Genomic DNA, 18,418 nt, shown 5'->3' with positions numbered 1-18,418 from the left:
AGAGAAAAAGCTTGAAGTACGTAGCTCATAACAGGTGAATAAATTGACAAAATGAAGCCTCAGTACATCCCCCGTCCAATTAGGCACGGGCACACCTTTTGTCTGGAGTCACAGAAAGGAACACTCTGAGATCCTCTGGAAACTCATGTCACACTCAGGACACTGAAGTCTGTCTGAGCTTCTGTGAAGGATTCAGCAGACACTGATGGAACTATTAGAGATCCCTGGGTAGATGGGAGAAGCAGGGAGGGGTGAAGCGCTCCTGGGTTAGGAAATATTTATTGCCTCTCTGCATCCTGAATGTCTTCATCTGCCAAAGAAAGTCACCAGCCGATGATCGACAATCCTCCATGACCTAAAGTATTCTATCTTCACTTTTTCCTTAGATCAACTGTTCTCAAATTTTAGTGCTTAAGAATCATTCAGTGTTTGATAAAATGTAGGATCCCAGGCTTCATAAGATTCAGTAGGTCTGAGGCAGGGCCAAGGAATCATTATTCTTAAAAATCTTAAAAAGCCCCTCAGGTGATTCTGGTGAGGGTGGTCTTCAGCCTCTGCTTTAGAAACTCTGACCTGGTTACTATGTGGGGTCTGCCTGATCAGTTGTTCCTTGATATAAGACTAACATGTAACAGGATGGGGAAAGGTAAAAGGAGAAAGAAGACTTTATGGAACAATCGGAGCCAAAGAGAAGGGTCACAGTGGCTGGTTGATTTGCCCGGATGGGTGATACTTCTGGACGCCAGGTGATGTGGGGAGGCTTCAGTGGAGGTGCCTGGAGGGTGACGCTGCAATTGGAAGAGGCAGTTTTCTCTCTCGTAGAAGCTCTGTGGTGAATGCCCGCTTTTGTGCATCCAAGTCTTAGTGCTGGTGTTAGCCATATAGGCATCAACAGAAGTAAAAATCTCCTAATATTCTGCAAGCAAAACTCTGCTCCCTTAAGTCTCCCCCAGGAATTTCCAAAAGGCTAAACTTCCTGAGAAGGGGTCCCTGGGACCAATAACATCTTCCTCATTGAATTCGTAAGAGAAGCATTAAGTAGAAATTAGATCTTGTTCATAATATGCAAATTTCGGCATTCAACATTTGTAGTTTCCCAGGGAATTTTCCCTTTGGTTATACAGCAGTGGGGCTGTTTTTCTCGTGTGTTAAGTAACAACATTTGCCTCATCTCACTTTCCTGGCTCGGTCTCACTGACAGATAGTTAGAAAAAGCAAATTTTCTAAAAGCAAATTTTCTAAAAGCAATTTTTAGAAAATTCAGCACATTTTCTTTTAGTAATTAAGGACCGGTTAAGTTTGTCAATTTAGAAAACTTTCTGGATTCCTGTGTACAATCTCATGACACATCATTTAAACTGAAAGCAGATGCTTGCTTTGAAAGAGTATTGACATTTTGGGAGAATCTGGGAAATGCAGTGACAGAAATAAATGGATTTGGCAATCCCCTTGGCAGTAGTAAAATTTCCTATTAACCAGTGTGAACTTGGAATGCTGGGCAGTCTCTTAACTACCATTCCTTTGTTGGGGTGTATTGTTATTGTTGGATTCAGAAATAATGTCTCTCACAAAGGGAAAAGACTTTGATTTGGGGTGGGGAAGGGGGTGCTAATAGACTCTACCAGCTCCTCGGAAAAAACTGAGTTGTGAAAGTCAAATTTTGAATGTCTGACTAAGGCTATCTTTTCAGAGCACATGTTTTTCTGTGGCTCTACTGTCTTTCCTAGTAGAAGGAAAAGAAGAAAACTGGATCCTACCCTGAGTAGCCTCTTTTATGTTCTAGTTTACTGGGCGATGCAATGGAAACCTAGTTTACAGGCCCTTGCCCTAGTGTTTCTGCTTGATTCTTTATGGAAGCCACATAGGAGAACTGTCTGGAGGACAGGTTCATGTTATGTGCTGGTGAAGACTGCAAAGCCACACTCACTATAGTTAGAATTATGAGTAGATCCCCTGCAATCCCCCCTCCCTCTCGCAGTGGGTTTGCAGGGCGAGTCAGGTCACTCACCGGAGAACAATGGGAGGCAGTCGGGTGCCTGCCACGCCCTGTGTGGGGTGCCCGGCCTTTAACACCTCTCTCCCCAGCTGAAAGCTGAGGAAGGGAACGGTGGACAGTTCTGACGCCGTCTCGTCACACAGCTGCAGGCACAGAGACAGAGCTCACACAAAGACCTCACACAGGGGCTGGCACGGAGTAGGTCCTGAGGAAAGGTTCTTCCTGAGTCCCCTCCTCCCTTACTCCTTTGGCACTTGAGGTCTTCATCTGCTCGGTGAGGTCCCTGCCCTGGACCCCGGCAGCAGAACGCTTGCCCACCGATGGCCTTGCTCCTGCACCACGTGTGCATGGAGGTGGGCTGGGAGGGGTGGGGAGACGAGTCCCAAGCCAGCAACTCTTCAAAGCACACAAAATATTTATGCCAAGCTTTTCCGTGATTTGAAGGAAAGCGTAGAAACCATGTCCCCAGGTTGGGACCTGGAAGAGAAGGCAGCTGAGACTAGCCTGGTTTAGCCAGGATTCACCTACGCCATAGATAAAGAGTCATTTTGATGATGCAGTGGAATGCACGTCCCTGGCTTTGGCTCAGGCGGGTTGCTGTCTAAATCCCAGCTCTGCCCTCACCAGCTGTATGACTTGGGTTAGATGTTCCACCTCCATGAGCCTCAGTGGCCGAATCTGTGAAAGGTGCACATTAATCCCTCCAGGCTCCTGTAATTGTGGGATAGACACGCAAGGGCATCGTGCTTAGCAGAGCATCGTGCGCGTGGGGTGATGCAGTCCCTGGCAGCTCCCTGGGCTCCTTCCCCTCTCCAGCTGGAGTTTCATCTGGATTTTCTACCTGAAGCCTCACTGATTTCTCAGCAAAGGCAGGATACTGCTCCAAGGTAATATTGCCTCGGCAAAGAAAAGGGACTTCTAAATTCCTTTCTGATCTTCCATTTACATTTCAGTAAAGAGATTAGAACCTTGGAGTCATGGTTGAAACCATAGATTCCTGCAGCTAGACAGCTTTACAGAATCCCCTGGTCCCGTCTCTTATTTTGAAGAGAAGGAAACTGAGTCTCAAGGAGGTTGAATATTGCCTGAAACTGTTCAACAGCAGGAAAAGAAAATGTGTTGCCTCCTTCTGATGTATTATTAACTTTATACTAAGAAGATGAGCTTCAAATTGAAGTGAGGAATTATGCCCCTGGACTAGTAATAATTAATAATAACTAAGGCTTATTTCATCTTTATTGGGGGCTAGGAACTACGTTAAGTACTTACATGCATTCTCCTGTTTAGGACTCATGGAGGACCTGGTTACTAGTACTATTTTTACTTTATAAGTGAGTGATTGGAGCCATTGCAAGATCCAGTTGTTCTCCCAGGTCACACACTGCTATGTGGTAGAGCTGAGATCCAAACTCACTAAGCTCCACGACTCCTGTTCCTGAGGACAGCATGGGGAGACAGTCAGCGCGGCCGCGGGATGTAACCGAATGGCTGGCTCTAGAGGTCCCACTTCACAGCTCGTGTCACATGACCTCCCTCACCGTCCCCGGAGCTGTAACAGGGGAGTGAAGGTGCCTGCCCTCCACAAACACTCAGTGGGCAGGTTCATGAGACGTGAGGAGGTGCTTTGTAATTTGTCATTCAAGTGTTACTGTCCTTTTCACTTGGAGGAGGAGAGGTGGCAGAAAGGTAGAGGGCAGTCAGCCCTGCAGTGGTGGCACCGCAGGAAAGCACCAGGGTGGGCCCTGTACGACGGAGGGAGGTTGGCAGAATTAGTAAGGAGTCAGCAAGAAGGGAGGGAGCCTTAAAGCCTCCTTCACCTCCCCAAGGTGCTTCCTGGGACAGACCCCCGCAGGCCACAGGCAAGCGTGAGTCGGAGTGGACACAGACAACATGCATATTTCTCTTTCTGTCCTTGGTATTTCTCCTCCTGGTCTACACAGAGCATTTTTAGATTTGAAAGTTTTTTGAGGCTCTCTAACAACTTACATTCTGAATTTAGCCTGTGTCAGGGCAAAGTTGATCTCCTACTGGGTTTGTGATTAAAAAGTTGATATGTCTGGTTCTCTAAAGTAAGACAATGTACGCAAGAAGAAATTTCCAGTGAATACATGCATTTTAGTATTCTTTTAATTGATTTGTACCTTCTTTAAGCTATGAGTCAGGAGTTGTTCCAAGACATTCCCCAGCACAGGAGCTTAAGGGCACTAGATTGCAAATGAGGCCAGGAAAGATTATGAGAGTTAAAGGGGTGGGAAAATGATCTTCGGGACAGGAAAGACCACTGAAAACTCCTGTACTTGACAAAGCTGTCTGGTCTGTTTAATTAGCTCTGTCAGAAATATTTATGCAAGGAAAGAAAATGATGACCTTCCAATGCCTTCAAGAGCGTAAAATTAAAGCTTGTTCTCCCTGACAGTACTTCCTGTGCAGAACTGTCTTCTGGCCTCAGGAGTGTTTATTGCAGCCATCACAGCAAAAGCAAGGATTGAGAAAAGGGACCCTTCCTTCTTCCTTGCAAACCACACTATGGATTTAAAACAACTCACTCATGCTCAAATCATTGGTAAACACAGCATGACTGAGAAGAGTTTTGGTGGGGGAGAGTTACTTACAAAAATATTTTAATAATTAGCAATCTGTTTAGATACAAATAACTCCCAAATCTTGAGGAAGTAGGTAAACGTTCTCATCATTCCCTAGATAATTCAGTTTTGTACAGACATGGAATATAAGATGATGAAATGCAAATGAAACAATATTTTGGGTGAACTAGAAGAGCTGTTACTTTAAAACCTCTGTAATATTCTCTCAAATGTAGTTTGCATGTTTCTATTTCTCAAACAGTGACCAGGGGTCAGTTTGGCTGGGTGTCTGGGTTTATACAGTGTGGGGAGCAGCAGAAAATAAGGAAGAAAGTGGCAGGATTACGGGAAGTCCTGAATGTTCATACGTTTGGACTGTATGTGTGTATGTGATGGAGAATCAATGACATTTAGAGGGAGGGAGGAAGAAGAGTAGATATTGGAAATGGAAAAGAAACAATGTGTTATAATACAAAAATGAAATAAAGAGCTTTAAAAACAGTGGGAGGTCAACAGGATTATATTCTTCACTTCAGAGAAATCATGGGGAGTGAGAGCCCAGAGAACCTTTGGAATTCACAGCTGATGTTTAGAGAGCAGCTCCACCGGAGGCTGAATGAACAGGTGGCGGGGGGGGAAGAAGAAGCACCAAGTGGCAACCGTTCTTCTCACCAATTTGATCAGAGAAAGGAAGGAGTGAGGAGAACCACTTGAGGGAGTAGCTGAACGGAGACGTTCCCCAGGGGAATGTGGGGCATGTGGAAGTTTGTGCAATGGGAAGAATCTGAAGACCTAAGAGAATGCCCATGATAATGGACAGGGAAAGGTAGAGAAAGAGAATCAAGAACACATGTGGATTTTACACTAATGACTAATGGCTAAAATAAAAGAGACTGACGACACCAGATGTTAGTGAGGATGCTAAGCAAGTGGATCTCTTACCAGTGTTGATGGAGTGAAAAGCGGTACAGTTACTTTGGAGAACTGTTTATTTGGCAGGTTCTTAAAACATTAAAGATACATCTACCCACAATTCTATTCCTAGGTATTTATCCCAGAATACTAAACATACAAACCTATAAACAAACCAAGTATCTACCCACAGGAAAATGGATAAACAAATTACAGCATATTTACACAATGAAATACTACTCGTCAGTTAAAAAAAAACATGTAACATGCAACAACATGGATAAGACTCAAAAAAATCATGCTACAGAAAATATCCAGATGCCAAAAAGTATATATGTAATGTTCACCTTTAAATGAAGTTCTATGACAAGCTAAAACTAGCTTCTGGTGAAAAAATTTGAACAATGATTGCCTCAGGGGAGGGAGAAATTTACTGGAAAGAGGCATGAGGGGTCTTTCTGGGGTGAAATGTTCTCTATGTTATTTTGGGGGTAATTACAACAGTATATAAAATTGCCAAAACTCATTGTACCAAATACTAAAGATTGTGCACTTTTGCGTTTAATTATGCCTCAGTTTTAAAAAACCACATAACCGGGCTTCCCTGGTGGCGCAGTGGTTGAGAGTCCACCTGCCGATGCAGGGGACATGGTTTCGTGCCCCGGTCCGGGAAGATCCCACATGCCGCGGAGCGGCTGGGCCCGTGAGCCATGGCCGCTGAGCCTGCACGTCCGGAGCCTGTGCTCCGCAACGGGAGAGGCCGCAACAGTGAGAGGCCTGCGTACTGCAAAAAACAAACAAACAAAAAAAAGCAAAAAAATCCCCAACATAACCACAGGTGTGAGCACTAGGCTTATTAGGGAGGCAAGACAACCCTTCCTCCCTTGGAAGAACAAAAGAAGAGGACATTTAGGAATATGTAAGAAATGAGGTAGGAAGAAGGGAAGCTGCAAAAATTAACCTTAAATGACTTGAATATTCTTAGTAAAAGTAAAGGATTATGTCATCTCCTGGGTGCATGCATAGGCACTGAGGAGGGGAACAAAGGATACTTATATTAGGAAAACAGAAAATATTTGGGAGGTATTATAAGACCGTAAGGGATGAATTTCTAATAGCTCTAACTCCTGATCCTGCTTTTCCCCCACAATGCTGTCTTCAGAGTTTTGTAAGGGCCCCATCAGACTCAGATGTATGTTTTTACCTCCAACACTTGAGAGACTGGATGAGGGTCTAGGACACACATACAGAGACACCGCATCTTGGAGCAGGGGCAGTGCAGTGAAAGATAATGTTAGATTACATATAAAAATAAAATTAGTTATTACAGTGGTCTTGAGTCTCTCAAAGCTTGACACCTAACAAATCTTGTCCTTGAGTATTTATTTAATTGGGGGAGGGAGTGATTAGGGAAAAAGGCTTAAAGTGGTTCCCGGGGTGGGGAGAGGAGTGATAATGAGAAAAAGTTGAGAACTATTGGTCTGCCTACAAAATGCAGGCAATGGGGGCGGGTACCTTGAGTTGGAGGCACCGTTGAGCAAGTAAACGATGGTCAAGGTGTGAGTCTAAGCTGATGTCACATACATTAATGAAATAGATCAGATAACTGAGAGATGGGATTACACACTATACACATAAAAATCAGAACAGAGGTTCTAACAATGGTAAAGAGCAGGGCCACTAGGAATGAGGGAGTAAGAGGGAAATAACATTTGTCCCAGAAGGGAGTCATGTCAACGTCAAGGTCTTAAAGGGAGAGACAACGTGAGCACAGAGAGAGCTTGGAGGTGGCAGGTTGTTATCCCACGACCCCTTCCAAGGGTAAGAAGGAGTGACAGAGAGGGGAAGGGAAGGGTGGGAAGAGGTTAATAAGTGAAGGGCAAAGAGGAACCTTTCAGAATTCAGGCACTAGAGAATGAAAAGGTGTGCCTAATTAAAAAGCCCATGGCATGGCCATGTCGGTGAATGGTCAAGGTAGAGCAGAAGTGGCAGGCTCTGGAGGGAAGGCAGCAGAGGAGCTGGGTGATGGAGGCAACCGAATTCACTAAAGGTTGCAGAGTCCCTGAGGACAACAGGAGAATGTACAAGGCTGTGACATGGCCCTGATGAGGATGGAGATGGTGGCAATGAGCTGCTGGACTGGGCTTCAAAAGAGATGGAGAAGAAGACCTGGAGAGAGACAGGTGTGAACTACATAAAGACCCCGAGGAGAAATTGCAATGGAGTTAAGACTACAGATAAGTAAGACTGGAGGTAACCTGGATGTTGACAGGTCACCATGGGAGTGGGGGTGGGAGAAGGATTTTATTCCAAGAGGAGGATGCAGAAGTTGCCCACCCAAAGTTGACATCCTAATGTGGTGAGAAGGACCTCAAAAAGTTGTTCTTTATCCAGTGGGCTGGCATTTTGGATTCTCTGGGGTTTCAGGTAAAAGGTAGAGAAAGGGGAGAACTGCTATCTTGAGTGTATAAACTTCCTTTTTATGAAATAAAAGGCAGTGTGGCTAATGCCAAAGCTATAAGGAAATTTATCCCAAACATTGAAATTTATTTCAGAGCTAATGGTTACCCTTTTTTCCACATCCTTTTATTCTTTAGAAATTCAATTTTCTAAAGGATTCGCCTAAAGAAAATAAAATGTATATTGTTATCAAACTCATCTGCTAAATAGCTCAATTTTGGAAATTCTATTTCATTTTCTTCTGACTTTTGATTATAAGATTTATTGTAACACCCATATAACACCCATATCCTATTATGTGAATAGAAGGTAATTTTGGCAATGGGAGGGACAATACAATTCTTTAAAATGAAAATATGCTGTTTCAGTAGCAAATACCAGACACTGTTTTACCCAAGCAGTCACAGAAGCATTTTCCCATGCCCTGAATTAAAGTATTCTATTATGTTCTCTTGAGCCATCAGGGATTTCTGCTCTTTCATCCATAAAAACTGTATGCTAATCTTGCCTATTTTCTTTTACATTTTAGGTTCCAAGCAAAGCCAACAATAATTAATATAAACTAAGAATGCTGGCATGGAAAGCTGTTTGTTATCAATCTGTCACACTGTAAACGTGCTGTACAGAATCATAACAGATTAGCTTCAAAGTCCAGGGAAATGGTCATGAAAGAGGTCAAATATATTTGGGTAAGAGTCAGTGACATGCACTGCTGTGAACAGGTCTAAAGCTGTCTGTCATATAACTCCAAGAATTCAAATGGAATTTGTCCTCAGTGCTCTAAGGTTTCTGGGATGCTCTGACAGAATCACATCTTATTTAGAGTTTCTGGTCTGGACAAAAACTCATTTCTCTCAAAGTCAAGGTCATTAATAAAGGTCTGTGCTGTCCAATACAGCAGCCACTAACCACATGTGGCTATTGAACACTTGAAATATGACTAGTCTCAGGTATGCTGTATGTGTAAAACATACACTGGATTTCAAATATTAATTGTAAAAAAGAATGTACACTATCCCATTAATATTTTTACATGTTCAATTTAAAAATTAATTTTCATATTAATTATGTTAAAATGATAATATTTTGAATATACTGGGGTTAAATAAAATACATTATTAATATTAATTTCACCTTTTTATGTTTTAAAATATGGCTACCTGAAAAATTTAAATGATAGATTCTGGCTGTCATTGTATTTCTGTTGGGCAGGGCTGCTCTGGGCTGTATCTCAGTTTTGAGATGAGCCACAAGGAGGCAGTAGAGTTGGTGATTAAGGGCAAGGGTACTTGGACAGAAAGTTTGAGGTTCAATTCCCACAAACTCTATTTCCTCACTAAGGGACCTTGACACCTAACTTACCTTCTCCAAATTTTAGTTTCTCATTTATAAAAGAGGAAAAGTGATAATGTCCTTCACTCAGGGATGATCAAATCTAAACTCATATCTAAGGAGATCACCTGGGTTCTTAGAAGGAGCATGAAGTTCTAGGTTACAAAAAAGAACACAATTTTTAAAAGTTAGCTGCCTGACGAGAAATAGATAGGGTATAAAACTTGAATAGTAAAACGGATCAAATAAAAACATATTTAAAATATTCTTATCCTCTTTATGCCTTTGACCCATTGCCAGTTAGAGCAGAAAGGAAAGCAGATCCGACGTAGAGTGAACGTGGATTAGTTCTGCTGTTTTCTGGGTCACCTCTCTCTGCTACTAAAGGACATAATGGAAACAAACCTTACTGTTTCCTGATTAAAAAAACAGGAAGTTCCTTCCTCCCAAAAGGAAATCACATGCCATTTAATAGCTAAATATTAAGTAATTTTTGGATTGGAGAGTTATTTGGGCAGCATGGGTAATGGAAAGTGAATAGGACAGGGCAGGCAATCAATCCTGGGTCAGCAGAGCTTGGGCCAACGTCACGTGAAATCTCTAAACCTTGGTTTCTTCATCTGTAAAATGGGGATGAGGATGAGAATGCCTCTCACAGTAGTTTTAAAGATTAAATTAAATTATGGATATAAAACCCATTTGTCTGTAAACTGGAAAATATTACATAAATGTTAGCTACTATCATGATTTTATTCTACTGGATTCTAAGACTCATCTACACGGATGGAGCCACTTTGCTCTCTGTTTAATGTGAAAGAGCAGAAGGTAAACAAGGGTGACTTTGTACCTGGCACTTAACCTTGGTTCCTATTCTTGGTTCCTATTCTTCCCTATCTAAAAGAGTCATTGGGAGGCCTTTATTATTATTATTATTATTTGCTGTACGCGGGCCTCTCACTGTTGTGGCCTCTCCCGTTGCGGAGCACAGGCTCCGGACGCGCAGGCCCAGCGGCCATGGCTCACGGGCCCAGCCGCTCCGCGGCATGTGGGATCTTCCCGGACCGGGGCACGAACCCGTGTCCCCTGCATCGGCAGGCGGACTCTCAACCACTGCGCCACCAGGGAAGCCCCGGCCTTTATTATTTTTTTAAAAAAAGCACTTAGAGTCTTATACAAATGTGGAGCGTTTTTGGTTTGGATAATCATTGAGTTGATTTTACAGAAAAAGAGAAAAATCTTATGTTGAGTATCTAGGAGCCCCACCTACTGTGAAAAGTAGCCATTGTTATGTTCCAAAAAATATTTCCTTGTATTCTTAACTCACATACACTAATTCAAGGTAATAGTCAGAGGCAATAATATGTGAATTGAAAAAGGAAGGCTGCAGTATGCATCTCTCGTTCAGGTCTGGGCAAGATGAAATTTAAAAGAATCTCTGCCACCATTTCCAAGTAGGGCCACATTCAGCACAGTGTGATAATCACAACTGTAGGATATCATTCCTAACAAGAACTCTCATTTTGTATCCAGGCCATCAAAGCTGGTTTCTTTGTTAAAAAAAAAAAAAAAACTCATCTGTACTATTTTTCAAATCAGTACTATATAATGCTGGTATCCCAAAAGACATGAACAGGATTTATCCACCCATTAAGTTATTTGGGCTCTAAGCTGGACACATACAGATGCAACAATGACTTTTAAAAATGAGTCTTAGAACTTCACATAAATAAATAAGACCTCATAAAAATAGCAGAGTAAAATAAAAGCACCCTATTGACCTGTAAACAGTTATCTACAATAACTAGAACACATTTTCCCCACAGCTTTTGATTTGCTCTTATTTTTAAAGAGAACGTACTAGTGCTAAAAGGCTTTTCTGTCACAGTGTGTACTTCTTCATTTACTTGTTTTTCATCACTCTCAATTTGTATAAAATTTTAACAAGCTATCTAATTTTTTTTTTTTTTTGGCCACACGGCATGTGGGATCTTAGATCTCCGAGAACAGGGATCAAACCCGTGCCCCCTGCAGTGGAAGTGCAGAATCCTAACCGTTGGACCACCAGGGAATTCCCTAAACTGTCTAATTAAAAAAAATTTATTAAGTTCATTTAGTTTTTGCTGATTTATACTTTTATTTTTTTCATTTTAACTGTACTTTCCTTGCATTTCCTTACTTTGGTAGAGTGTTCCCTTGATTTTGTGCTCCAGTATATGGATAAAGCCGTTCTTAAACAAAACTTCAGACTTGGGATGGCACCTATCACCTTCTGTGATGTTAGACTATTCTGTGATTACTTTCCTCAATGCTTCTGTTCAAATGGGATTAAATAAGAACATGCATTAACACATGTGCACACTAAGAAAAAGGACTAATATCTCTATGCATATGTAAAATTCAAGGAGTGGGAGGGAGATGCAAGAGGGAGGGATATGGGGATATTATGTATACATATAGCTGATTCACTTTGTTATACAGCAGAAACTAACGCAACATTGTAAAGCAATTAAACTCCAATAAAGATGTTTAAAAAAATAAATACAAAAAAAATACAATAAAATTCAAGGAGTAAAAAATAACGTGAAGAAGGTGTATCCACTGAGGTACTGTGGCAATTAAGCCCATCCTGTTAGGGAGAGGATCAAAGAACAAAGCAAACCATTAGCCCTAAAGGTACCAAATGTGCTCTGTGAAGTTCAGAGACAAGGAAACCAATTCAGTAAGTGTGTGGACAGTCAGCAACCTAAGAAGCACAGATAAATGCATCACTACTCTCTGATGCTAACCATGTTCACCCTTTTATTCCCATTTCTGATGTCTTCAATCTTTTTTTTTTAACATCTTTATTGGAGTATAATTGCTTTACAATGGTGTGTTAGTTTCTGCTTTATAACAAAGTGAATCAGCTATACATATACATATATCCCCATATCTCTTCCCTCTTGCATCTCCCTCCCTCCCACCCTCCCTATCCCACCCCTCTAGGTGGTCACAAAGCACCGAGCTGATCTCCCTGTGCTATGCAACTGCTTCCCATGAGCTATTTTACATTTGGTAGTGTATATATGTCCATGCCACTCTCTCACTTCGTCCCAGCTTACCTTTCCCCCTTCCTGTGTCCTCAAGTTCATTCTCTATATCTGCGTCTTTATTCCTGTCCTGCTCCTAGGTTCTTCAGAGCTTTTTTTTCTTTTTTTTCTTTTTTTAAGATTCCATATATATGTGTTAGCATACAGTATTTGTTTTTCTCGTTCTGACTTACTTCACTCTGTATGACAGACTCTAGGTCCATCCACCTCACTACAAAACCCTCAATTTCGTTTCTTTTTATGGCTGAGTAATATTCCATTGTATATATGTGCCACATCTTCTTTATCCATTCACCTGTCGATGGACACTTAGGTTGCTTCTATGTCCTGGCTATTGTAAATAGAGCTGCAATGAACATTGTGGTACATGACTCTTTTTGAATTATGGTTTTCTCAGGGTATATGCCCAGTAGTGGGATTGCTGGGTCATATGGTAGTTCTATTTTTAGTGTTTTAAGGAACCTCCATACTGTTCTCCATAGTGGCTGTATCAATTTACATTCCCACCAACAGCACAAGAGGGTTCCCTTTTCTCCACACCCTCTCCAGCATTTATTGTTTGTAGATTTTTAGATGATGGCCATTCTGACTGGTGTGAGGTGATACCTCATTGTAGTTTTGATTTGCATTTCTCTAATGTCAATCTGTTTTTTAAAGCATAGAAGTTAAATTCCATATCCACCACCATTTCCACTATCATTATCGCCACTACTACCACTAACATTGCCATCACCAACTCGCCTAGACTTTATATTAATAAAAATACAAGATGCAAAAGTACCCCTTTGTCTTCAGGGAGACTAACTGCACTATCAGTCTTTTCCAGGGCAGTGAGTGAAAAGCAAACACCAGTGATTATGCCTGGGATGTCTTCCGAGAGCAAAAGTCACCGTTGCTAATTCCAAGAAAGCCCAGTTTGTTTCTTACCTATAGCACCACCTGCGCATGAGCTGTGGTTATGCTCACCTTTAGAGCTTGCTGCTTTTCCTAGACCAGCACTTTTCCCAAGTATATTCATGAAATTCTTGGGAAATGCCTACCAAAAATGATTGACTTTGGGAAATGCTGTATTCCATACTCCCTTCTTGAATATTCACAGGGCATTTAGCATATTAAAGATTCTTGCAATAAAGGAACTATCTTTGCTTAATTCAGCATCTCCTAAGTTTATTTGTCCATGTAGCCATTCCGTCTTCCCAGCCCTCTACAGACAACCTATGAACATCTCCCAGAACTAATACTTCCAGAGAGACACTCTGGGAAATACTCTTTTTGATTGATAAGGGATAGAATTAATTCAGATGAATATTGCATCCTCCCAAAACTTGAAAACCCTAACTATTCTGCCCTAGGAAGAGGAGATAACACCACAACCAAATGAGTATTGAAAAGGAAAGGATTTCTTGAAACTACAAGGTCTTCTGATCAAAGGTACACGTTCTACTTACCTAAGGAGATTCCCAAGATTGAAAAGAGCCCGGTTGTGCTGTGGATTTAGCTGGAGAGCCCTCTGATAGTACATCTTTGCCTCTGCTGTGTCTCTGGTCAGTGTTCCAAGGTTGTTCAGGGCACTTGCATGGCGCGGATACAACCTGAACAATTAGAAATATTAAGCCATGATTGTTCAAAAACTTCAAAGTTGGTCACAATTTGCTTGTTCTTCACACCCCACTCCTCGCCCCAGGTATGCCACAACAAAAATGAAACACTGAGTTCTTCCTTTATTTTAATGGTGTGTCTATGTCACATCTTAACAGTCAACCGTTTGTGCACCTGCAGGCAAATAAACTTGGCAGGAAAGCAAGTAATTGACACATGATGGCATAATTAAATTACCCCCAAAGAGTGCATAAATAAATAGTATGCAAATCTACCGGGGTTGAATAAATTTAGCTTGGAGCCTACAGTTACTTTCAACTTCCTTTGACTGAAAATCCTCATTGCCACCGGTGCTGACTTTCTGGCCTAGCGGGACTGCTGACTAGCTGCCTGTATAATGTCCACTATTTACACAAGATGTTGGGAGTTCCCTGGATGAGGGATCTTCATGAATATATTTGAATTGGAGCATCAGTAAAACTCCCATTATTGAGAAGGTGATACAAACGTCTCCCCATAAAAATAAACTTTCTCCCTCAAACGGCTCTCCACCTTGACTCTCCTATTCCATTTTGTCTCATTTCCCCGCTACTGTTATTTGACACCACCTGCTCTGATAGTGGCTGGGAATGAAAATCCTGACAAACATATAAAAATTTCAAAAGGCACAATGACGTGAGAACAGCGATCCTAATGTTCAAAAGCAAATGGAAAGGAGGACTGCGTACACATCAGCAAGGCAAATTTATGGTGATTAAGAAAGGAAGAGAATCAGTTTACTTCCTTAACTAGAAACTATGAGGAAGGCAAACCAGCCTGCTGCTGCACACACAGCTGAGTTGATTCTGCTGCGCTCAGAGCCGACACATTTAGTCGTCGAACAGGCTCACTCCATCTCTGTCACCCAGAGGATTTTGAATAAGCCTGTGGAGCTGGCTTTTAATGTAGGAGAGGCAAGATAATGCCCAAGTAATAAAAACAGGATCTGTACTTGTCAAGTCTCTTGACAATCAAATGCCATGCTTGCCCCCTCCCAGCCTGTTCTGTACCTTCTAAGAAGATCAATTTAATTTGGGGACAGAAGGGGTTCCTATTAAAAGGCCAAGGAAGACAAGCTGCATAGCTTTTTTTTTTTTTTTTTAAATCTTTGCCTAACCCAGAGTTTCCTAAGCTTATTGGACCATGTAATCCTCCCTTCCTTACTGCCTTATAGCTCAGCTATTAGCATCCCTCAGTATTTTCAGGAAGACAATCTGTGTAATGCTCTTCCTGACTGATAAGGGATAGAATCAATTCAGATGAATGTTACGTCCTCCCAAGGCTTGAAAGCCCTAATTATTCACAATAATTCTGTAGGCTGTTGGGAGAGATACATTATGAGAGGAAGTTGGGAAAACACACACACACACAACGTGTTTGCTTCTTTCTAGTCACCTTTAATTAGCAAAGACAACCTGAGGGTACCTGGTACCAGTCCCTTAACACCCACCCTCACAGTTCCTGGGGTACACAAGTCCTTGGTGCTCTCTCACAGATGCATCTACAGGACATCAGAGCTAAGAGAAGATGCTCTCGTACCTGCCCACTCATTCCATGCCCGGAACAGCCTCCTGGGAAGCTGTGTCTAAGAATTACTTTGGGAATGGTTACAGAGAGCATATCACAGCCAGGACTTTAATTCTTCCAATTAAAAAAATATTTTGGATGTTGAGCAAAGCTCTCTGACTTCCAAAAGATTTAAGAGGGGGGTCCTGTGAACATGGTGAGAACAGTTCTTATTTTTTCTCTGATGACAAACAGCAAGAGAAAGCATCCTGGTGACCTCTGCCTTCCCAGAAGAGGCAATTTCTTAAAACTTGGTCTTTTCCTTATTTCTTTATAGGCTTTGGAGCCCTCAAAATAAATGTCTGAGGTGAAAGCACTAAATATGGGAAAGGACAGCCTAAATTCAATAAGAGCATCTACGACGGGCTCCCTGTCACGCAGTTGCCCTCTCCCGCTGCTTATCAGCCCACCTTTTTGGACTTTATCACCATCCCACTGCCATTTAAAGAAACGGCATGGGGACTTCCCTGGTGGCACAGTGGTTAAGAATTCGCCTGCCAATGGAGGGGACACGGCTTCAACCCCTGGTCCGGGAAGATACCACATGCCGTGGAGCAACTAAGCCCGTGCGCCACAACTACTGAAGCCCACGCTCCACAACTACTGAAGCCTGTGTGCCTAGAGCCCGTGCTCCACAACAAGAGAAGCCAACGCAACGAGAAGCCCGCGCACCGCAACGAAGAGTAGCCCCTGCTCACCGCAACTAGAGAAAGCCCACGCGCAGCGATGAAGACCCAACGCCGCCCAAAATAAAGAAATAAATAAATTTAAAGGAATGCATGTATTGATATAATACTTTCTAAGTTCACTGACTACAAAAATTTTTCTCTCTCTTTTTTTTTCAAACCAGAAACAGAACATAAGTTCACAATGAACTCTCAAAAACAGAAACAAGCAGTGAGAAGGGAAGTAAAGAGAAACAAATATAAATACTACGAGGGAAAAAAAGGTCTTTAGCATGCCTTGTGCTCCAAGCTTAGGACAGGGCTTTGTGGTCGGGCACTGGCAGCAAAGAGGCTTTGTGTTAACAGAGTCCCAACCTGTCCAGGAAGGGGATTGCTGACATCTATAATGATTTACTGAATCTATTGCCACTCACAGCCCTCCACCTGGAAAACGTGTCATATTGTTTACTCCTGGTAATAGTAAAGGTCTGCTAGCAACAGCCCCTCCCTCTGGGCGTCTGATTAAGTTCACCTAATCATGAGGAAGCATTACATTATTTATGAAACAAAGCTGAATTTCATAAAAAAGATTCTTTAAGCAGGTCAAGAAAAAATTATCACTTTTAATTTTGATTTTTATATAGATGTAGACATTTTCTTAAAACATATACTCTTCTCTTGTTTACTGAAGACCTATGCAAGGACGAAACTTATTTTTGTGTGTTTACTTTTTAAATAAACTTGTTTAAATGAGCTTGGGTCTAATTCAACCCTGAGGGCTCCAAGAGGGGAATTCTCTATTAGAAAGATGAATAATTTAAGAGATGTCTATGTTACTACATCAATTGTCAGGATCAATTAAGTGTGTCTTGACTTTGACGCCTACAGGTATGTTTTACAAAAGTTCTGGTAGTGATTATTCCCTTCCCCATGTAAAGAACCTTGACAAAAGCTTCACTGAAAGGGAGAAGAGTGGTAATTTTCAGGCCTGTTTTTTTTGTTTGTTTGTTTGTTTTTGCGGTACGCGGGCCTCTCACTGTTGTGGCCTCTCCCGTTGCGGAGCACAGGCTCCGGACGCGCAGGCTCAGCGGCCGTGGCTCACGGGCCCAGCTGCTCCGTGGCATGTGGGATCTTCCCAGACCGGGGCACGAACCCATGTCCCCTGCATCGGCAGGCTGACTCTCAACCACTGCGCCACCAGGGAAGCCCCAGGCCTGTTTTTTTAAGACCACTGTGAACAGCCACTGGATTTTCTTTCTCAGTCTTACTCAACATTTATATTGTATATGGGGGCTCTCTCACTATTTCCTTATTATTATGTTTTAAAATTTCACTGAGTTAAATTTTTAAAATTTATTATAGGGAAAATGTATAATATCGTCAAATAGTTCTGGGGTATAAGAAAGTTTATTCTTTCTCTTTAAAAAAGAAATCTAGGCATAGAGATATAATTCTATGAGCTGAAGAGAATATTTTTCAAGTACTGTATGATTTATATTCTCAATTTATATTCTCTATGATTTATATTCCCATTTGAGCATTGAAGGGCTTCTTACTTTTTATCTGGTGGCCTTTCCTTAAGCAGAATTAATAAAGTAGGTAGTTAAGGACATTATTATTCTCCTCCATTCCCAGGCAACTTATCTCTGAAGCATGAATATCAGCAACATGTTAACAGGAAATCATCACTGTGAGGGAACAGTTGCCTAAGTGAAAAACAGAAGGCAGGAGCAAAAGAAAATGGGTCTAAAAAAACCTAGCATGTATTAGTGATACTTTACATTTTAGAGTGCTTTCCTATATACTATCTCATTTAACCTTCTAATTCTTTAAGTAGAATTATTGTACTATTTTAAAGTTGAGGAATGGGAGGATGGGAGAAATTAAAGAAAAAATAAATTACTTTTTTAAAAAAAGAAATATTTTCAGGAGTTGTGTTCTTAAGTGTTAAAAGTCAGATGGTTCCTGTAAATCTATTTATTTTCCCAAACAATCCATGAGTCATTCCACCTTCAGCAAATAAATATACTGCTATCAATTAGACCTTCCATTCAGAATAATTTCCCTTTCTATCCTTGGGCCAGTCCATTCAGCTATGATCCTATACAAACTACTTCTCAGGGACAGAAGTGAAATAAAGTCAATACTCAGGAAACGTGGCTGAGATTCTTCTTCGCT

The 18,418-nt window shown here is 41.6% G+C and overlaps 1 protein-coding gene across 8 annotated transcripts in view; it reads right to left on the bottom strand.

Annotated features, from left to right (window-relative positions):
* TMTC1 (transmembrane O-mannosyltransferase targeting cadherins 1) overlaps positions 1-18,418 on the bottom strand; it is a 263,389-nt gene that overhangs the window by 41,651 nt on the left and 203,320 nt on the right. For all 8 annotated transcript variants that reach the window (XM_019935766.3, XM_073788882.1, XM_073788881.1 and 5 more), the window contains one exon: positions 13,820-13,963. In XM_019935766.3, coding sequence (XP_019791325.1) covers positions 13,820-13,963 — 144 coding nt within the window. The remainder of the gene's footprint in view (positions 1-13,819; positions 13,964-18,418) is intronic.

Source organism: Tursiops truncatus, chromosome 11 (assembly GCF_011762595.2).
Source record: "Tursiops truncatus isolate mTurTru1 chromosome 11, mTurTru1.mat.Y, whole genome shotgun sequence".
NCBI classification, from domain to species: Eukaryota; Metazoa; Chordata; class Mammalia; order Artiodactyla; family Delphinidae; genus Tursiops; species Tursiops truncatus.
The sequence above is the reverse complement of the archived record's forward strand: the minus strand, read 5'-3'. Positions and strand labels throughout refer to the sequence as shown.